We start from the raw sequence: 6,835 nt of genomic DNA, 5'->3' as shown, positions 1-6,835 counted from the left end.
TAGGGTCTGAGTGTGTAGGGTCTGTGTGTGTGTAGGGTGTGTGTGTGTAGGGTGTGTGTGTGTAGGGCGTGTGTGTGTAGGGCTGGGTTGGGAGTCACGGGTGGTGCTGCTGTGGTTCTACCTCCAGAAATAACTAAGGATGCACTCATAAAAATGACACTTCTGCCCCAGCCAAGCCACCCCAGACCGGCTTGTCAAAATGAATCCACGCCCTGTGGGGAAAAGGAGCCCTGTAGCTGTGATAGCAGGTGATGGCAGTGCTGAGAGGGCAGAGCCCATGGGAACAGGGCTGAGCCAGCAACAACCACCCCGCCTTGTAGAGCCTGAGGCTGGTCCACTGCTGAGACCTTTTGTTAGAAGAGAGGAGATCAAGCATCTGCAAGATTCCTGAGTGTCAAAAACAAAAAAATCCATGACTGACAAGATAGCTCTTTCATAGTCCTAACTTCATGTTGTCTGCAGGTCCATATTTCAGTCCCCTTTCAACATGTTTACCAGAAAAGAAAGATAAGCTAAGAATGGTGGTCAGATTTGAGTCTTAGCCAAATCTTAAACTTTTCTGGGTGGAAATTTAGGAAGAAATATGGAAAAGGGACTATGGGTACATAGAAATCTAGCCTTTACAACATTTTTTCCCTAAAGTGAATATATCACAAAAATTAAAAAAATAATCTGTATTTGTTGTGAAACATTCTAATGATATAAAAATGAATTAAATAGAAAATTAGAGATCTCCTTACCAGTGCCAATTCTATTTTCTAGAGAGTTAACATTGTTAAGGTTTTAGTGCATATCCTTCCAGATTTTCTGTATTTTCAGATATATACAAACATGCATAAATGAAGTCTTACTATACTTGCTATTGTTCTTCTGCTCTCTGCTTTGTCACGTGGGCATCTCTTTGTATCTTGACGTATATAGAAATTGCACATATGTATCAATGCATATAGAAATTTAAAATTTCTGTGTTGTTTTCCATTGTATATCTGAACCAGAGTTTATTTAATAATGCCCTATTGGTGATTATTTATGCTGTTTTCTATTTTTCAAAGTAACAAACAGATCTTTTAAACAGATTTTTAATTTTTTTCTTTCTCTCTCTCTCTGTCTCTCTCCATATAAATATCACTGTGGGAATAACCTGTGGGAATGTTTCTATAGGATAATTTCTAAAAGGAAATTTATTGCACAAAAGATAATATATATTAAAAAAATTTAAAGACATTGCCACATTTCCACTAGAAATATTATACCAATTTACACTTCTCCCAAGACTGTATGAAGATATCTGCAATCCCCATGCCTATATTAATGCTGATTAATATCAATATTTTTAATTTTTGCTAATCAGATAGACAAACGATACCTTATTAGAACTAGTTATTAAAAGTTCTATCTTCTAAAAGTAATATAAGTTTATTTCAGAGGAAGTAAAAATCATAGATAAAGATAAAAAATATAAAACATCTATAGCTTTCACAGATCACCACTATTAGCATCTTGGTGTATGTTCCCCTAAAAATAAGAAGAATAACACATTTCTCCCACTCCCTCTTACTTCTAGTTTGGATAAACTTTTAGCAATTAAGTAGAAAAACAATCTAATAAATAAATTTGATCTGGATGTCAATGGCTAATAACTGCTTGGTGATGGTACTCTTTCCATGGGAGTAGTTACACAAATGTATTTTGGCAGATTTTGACCCAACATTTCAGGCCAATGCCAGTCAGGAGAGGGTGGGTAGGGAGGGGAGAGAGTTCTAGGGAGCCTTCCAACATGCCTTGTGGTTGACTTACTCATTGTGAAAGTTCAGTATTTCACTTGAGTAGCTGTAAAGAGGGTCATGCATGCATTTTTTTTTTTAAAGAAGAACTCAAAATATTATCTTGGAATTCCAGAGAACTAGTGCAGAAAAAGACAGGGAAGGGAAAGCCTAAAGAAATAAAAAAGACACTTGGGAATGAGTTCAAAGCAATAGGGCAGAGGGCAGGGGACACGGAAAGTCCTCGGCCCTGACCCAGGACAGAATTTAGGAACATAATAGAACTGTAAACAGCTCTGAGGTGTTGGTTGGGCTGCAGATGAAATATTGAATACTTCTGATGTTAATGAGACCTTTGAAATGGTTTGGAACTGTTTGGTTCTCACACAGGTCTGCATATAGAACAAGGTAACAGGATTTCCTTTTCAACAAAGACTGGAAGTTGGCTTTTAGTTTTTATGAAAAACATAAACCTCTGAAGCATAACGCATGCAAGATGCAACAAAATTCAGTGGTTTAAAGGGGCAATCTGACAGGAAGCTTTGTTAGCAGCTGTCAGGACAACCCTTGTGGCTTCCTCTCCCACCCCTACCTCCAAATCCGACCTCTGGGCAAAGTGTGTTCATCTGAGGATTAGTCTCCACGATCACATGACTAGAAAAATTATCATCAGTTTGGTTAGTTAGTTAATCAAGGGGGAAACCTTGTTTGATAAAATTGGCAGGTCAAGAGCATTAACCCAGGCAAATATGAGAAATATAGATGATAGTCTGAAAATACAGTTGCTGTTTTCTCAGTTATGTGTACTGAAGAATTTTGAGAATATTGGGCTAATTGGGTCTAGAGACACTCAAATGGCATTTTGAGACTTTTTTCTGCTGCTCCATGATGTCTACACCACAAGCCAGATTGCTAAGGTTTCCTGGAATGTATAATTGCTAATGTTTTTCAAAGAAGAAAAATATTACTCCCACCTCTTCTTATTACAAACTATAGAGCTAATGACCAGTGCCCCGTAATGACTTTCAGGATGGCCTGTGTAATTTTATCTGAAAATACTTGAAATTTTCATCTTAAAATTCTTCAGAATCTTTGTACATGCACACTGTGGTTTGTTGCAGGTTTAGAGAGTTCTGTGGGTTTTATTCCTGATGGAGAAACAAGCTTATAATTTACAGCAGCGTTCGCTAATTAAAATTGTAAGCATAATTACTATCCATGATACTTATTATTAGCGTGCATTCATAAAGCTCAAAATTCACTTCATCCTTTCACGTCCTGAGTAATTAGTTTCTTTGGATTTGTAGCTTTATCATCCCTTTATGTTCCATTTGGAAGAAATCAACAACCAACCTCCCGGGAGACAGCTTTAAAAAGCTGGAAATATATTGTCCAGCTAATGCAATGAGACTGATACAATGCAGAAAATATGACTTTTCTTTGGTTTAGTAGACAGCTTTTCCTTGCATTTATTCAGCAAATAACTATTGAGCACATAATGTGTGCTAGGAAACTTGGGGAGACAGAGATAAATCACTCAAGGATTCTGTCCTCAAAGACCTTAAGATTTCACCGGAAGGGAAATAATATTGTACATATATAATAGTGTACATCAACTATACCTCAACAAAAAATAATAAGTTAAAAAAATAAGTTTGTACATATATATGTGAAATAAACCATAGTGTTGCATGTAATTAGATACATGGTATAAATGACCATCAGCCCTGTCAGAACAGGGAATGACTCTCTCTCCGCTATATGATCAGCACCTAACATAGTATATTAAAATAGGAGGTTTAATAATTATCTTTTTGGATGATTTAATAAGTGAATAATTGAATGTACTCATTTGTATTCCTTCCAATGCACATCAGTGAGATATTGAAATTTTTTCCTAATCTGACTTGTTTTTATTGTTTCCAGGTACCTCAGTCAGCATGGCTGTCTCTTTGCCACCCACCCTGGGACTCAGTTCCGCCCCAGACGAACTCCAGCACCCACATATTAAATTTTCAGATTGGAAATTTAAGCTATTCAGGGTGAGATCCTTTGAAAAGGCACCTGAAAATGCCCAAGGGGAAAAGCAAGATTCCTCCGAAGGGAAACCCTCTCTAGAGCAATCTCCAGCAGTCCTGGACACGCCTGGTGGTCAGAAATCAGCTCTGACTCAACTGGCATTGAAGCCCCACCCAAAGTTTCTGAAGAAATCCCATGATGACAGGAAAGCAAGAGACAAAGCCATGCACCAAGCCAACCTGCAACATCTCTGCCGCATCTGCGGGAATCCTTTCAAAGCCGATGGGCACAATAGGAGATACCCAGTCCATGGGCCTGTGGATGGTAAAACCCAAGTCCTTTTACGAAAGAAGGAAAAGAGGGCCACGTCCTGGCCAGACCTCATTGCCAAGGTTTTCCGGATCGATGTGAAGGCTGATGTGGACTCGATTCATCCCACTGAGTTCTGCCATAACTGCTGGATCTTCATGCACAGGAGGTTTAGCAGTGCCCCGTGTGAGGCTTACTCCCCAAGGAATGCAACCATGGAGTGGTCCTCCCACACAACACCCTGTGACATCTGCCACATTGCCCGTCAGGGACTCAAGAGGAAGGGTCATCAGCCAAGCGCGCAGCTCAGCAAAAAACTCAGAACTGTGATTGCCCAAGCTCGAGAAGTCCGTCGGCGCAAGAGGAGAGCCCAGGCCGGGATCAGCAGCAAGGAACTGAAGAAGAAAATCGCCAACTGCAGTAAGATACATCTCAGTACCCAGCTCCTGGCACTGGACTTCCCGGCGCACTTTGTGAAATCTGTCTCCTGCCAGGTTTGTGAACACATTCTGGCGGACCCTGTAGAGACCAGCTGTAAGCATGTATTTTGCAGGATCTGCATTCTCAGATGCTTCAAAGTCATGGGAAATTATTGTCCTTCTTGCCGGTACCCCTGCTTCCCTACTGACCTGGAGAGTCCAGTGAAGTCTTTTCTGAGCATCTTGAATTCCCTGATGGTGAAATGTCCAGCCAAAGAGTGTAATGAGGAGGTCAGTTTGGAAAAATATAACCACCATGTTTCAAGCCACAAGGAATCGAAAGAGACTTTCGTGCATATTAATAAAGGGGGCCGGCCCCGCCAGCATCTCCTGTCCCTGACCCGGAGGGCTCAGAAACACCGTCTGAGGGAGCTCAAGCTGCAAGTCAAGGCTTTCGCTGACAAAGAAGAAGGTGGAGATGTGAAGGCGGTGTGCCTGACCTTGTTCCTGCTGGCTCTGAGGGCAAGGAATGAGCACAGACAAGCCGACGAGCTGGAGGCCATCATGCAGGGACGGGGCTCCGGCCTGCAGCCGGCTGTTTGCTTGGCCATCCGTGTCAACACCTTCCTCAGCTGCAGCCAGTACCACAAGATGTACAGGACTGTGAAGGCCATCACAGGCAGGCAGATCTTCCAGCCTTTGCACGCCCTTCGGAGTGCTGAGAAGGTCCTTCTGCCAGGCCACCACCCCTTCGAGTGGCAGCCACCTCTGAAGAACGTGTCTTCCAGCACTGACGTGGGCATTATTGATGGACTGTCTGGACTGTCCTCCTCTGTGGATGACTACCCGGTGGACACCATCGCCAAGCGCTTCCGCTATGATTCAGCTTTGGTGTCTGCTCTGATGGACATGGAAGAAGACATCCTGGCGGGCATGAGAGACCAAGACCTTGAGGACTACCTGAATGGCCCCTTCACCGTAGTGGTGAAGGAGTCTTGTGATGGGATGGGAGACGTGGGTGAGAAGCATGGCAGTGGGCCAGCAGTTCCGGAGAAGGCAGTTCGGTTTTCCTTCACGATCATGAAAATCACCATCGCTCACGGGTCACAGAATGTGAAGGTGTTTGAGGAAGCCAAGCCTAACTCTGAACTGTGTTGCAAGCCCTTGTGCCTCATGCTGGCAGATGAGTCTGACCACGAGACCCTGACGGCCATCCTGAGCCCTCTCATTGCCGAGAGGGAGGCCATGAAGAGCAGCAGATTAATGCTTGAGATGGGAGGCATCCTCCGGACTTTCAAGTTCATCTTTAGGGGCACCGGGTATGATGAGAAACTTGTCCGGGAAGTGGAAGGACTCGAGGCTTCCGGCTCAGTCTACATTTGTACCCTTTGTGATGCCACCCGCCTGGAAGCCTCTCAAAATCTTGTCTTCCACTCCATCACCAGAAGCCACGTTGATAATCTGGAACGCTATGAGGTCTGGCGTTCCAACCCATACCATGAGACGGTGGAGGAACTGCGGGACCGGGTGAAGGGGGTCTCGGCCAAACCCTTCATTGAGACGGTCCCTTCCATAGATGCACTCCACTGCGACATCGGCAACGCAGCTGAGTTCTACAAGATTTTCCAGCTGGAGATAGGGGAGGTGTATAAGAACCCCAGTGCCTCCAAAGAGGAGAGGAAAAGATGGCAGGCTGCCTTGGACAAGCACCTCCGGAAGAAGATGAATCTGAAACCAATCATGAGGATGAATGGCAACTTTGCCAGGAAGCTCATGACCAAAGAGACGGTTGAAGCAGTTTGTGAATTAATTCCCTCCGAGGAGAGGCACGAAGCTCTGAGGGAACTAATGGACCTTTATTTGAAGATGAAACCCGTCTGGCGATCATCATGCCCTGCTAAGGAGTGCCCAGAATCCCTCTGCCAGTATAGCTTCAATTCACAGCGTTTCGCTGAGCTCCTCTCCACCAAGTTCAAGTATAGATACGAGGGCAAAATCACCAATTATTTTCACAAAACCCTGGCTCACGTCCCTGAAATTATTGAGAGGGATGGCTCCATTGGGGCCTGGGCAAGTGAGGGAAACGAGTCTGGCAACAAACTGTTTAGGCGCTTCCGGAAAATGAATGCCAGGCAGTCCAAGTGCTACGAAATGGAAGATGTCTTGAAACATCACTGGTTGTATACCTCCAAATACCTGCAGAAGTTTATGAATGCTCATAATGCATTGAAAACTTCAGGGTTTACCATAAACTCCCAGGGAAGCTTAGGGGACTCACTAGACCTAGAGGACTCTCCGGAATCTCAAAATTCAATGGAATTTTAA

General features: G+C 43.6%; 1 protein-coding gene across 1 annotated transcript; it reads left to right on the top strand.

The window, feature by feature from the left end:
- The first annotated feature begins 3,703 nt into the window (after positions 1-3,703).
- Positions 3,704-6,835, top strand: RAG1 (recombination activating 1). Its single transcript, XM_027115691.1, has one exon. The coding sequence runs from the start codon at positions 3,704-3,706 to the stop codon at positions 6,833-6,835; it is 3,132 nt and encodes a 1,043-aa protein (XP_026971492.1).

This window comes from Aethalodelphis obliquidens, unplaced genomic scaffold (genome assembly GCF_003676395.1).
Source record: "Aethalodelphis obliquidens isolate GAN/ISIS:26980383/991018 unplaced genomic scaffold, ASM367639v1 scaffold14, whole genome shotgun sequence".
Lineage (NCBI taxonomy): Eukaryota > Metazoa > Chordata > Mammalia > Artiodactyla > Delphinidae > Aethalodelphis > Aethalodelphis obliquidens.
The sequence above is the reverse complement of the archived record's forward strand: the minus strand, read 5'-3'. Positions and strand labels throughout refer to the sequence as shown.

Coding starts and splice junctions, on each gene's coding strand:
- RAG1 (XM_027115691.1), top strand. CDS start 3,704: ATGGCTGTCTCTTTGCCACCCACCCTGGGACTCAGTTCCGCCCCAGAC.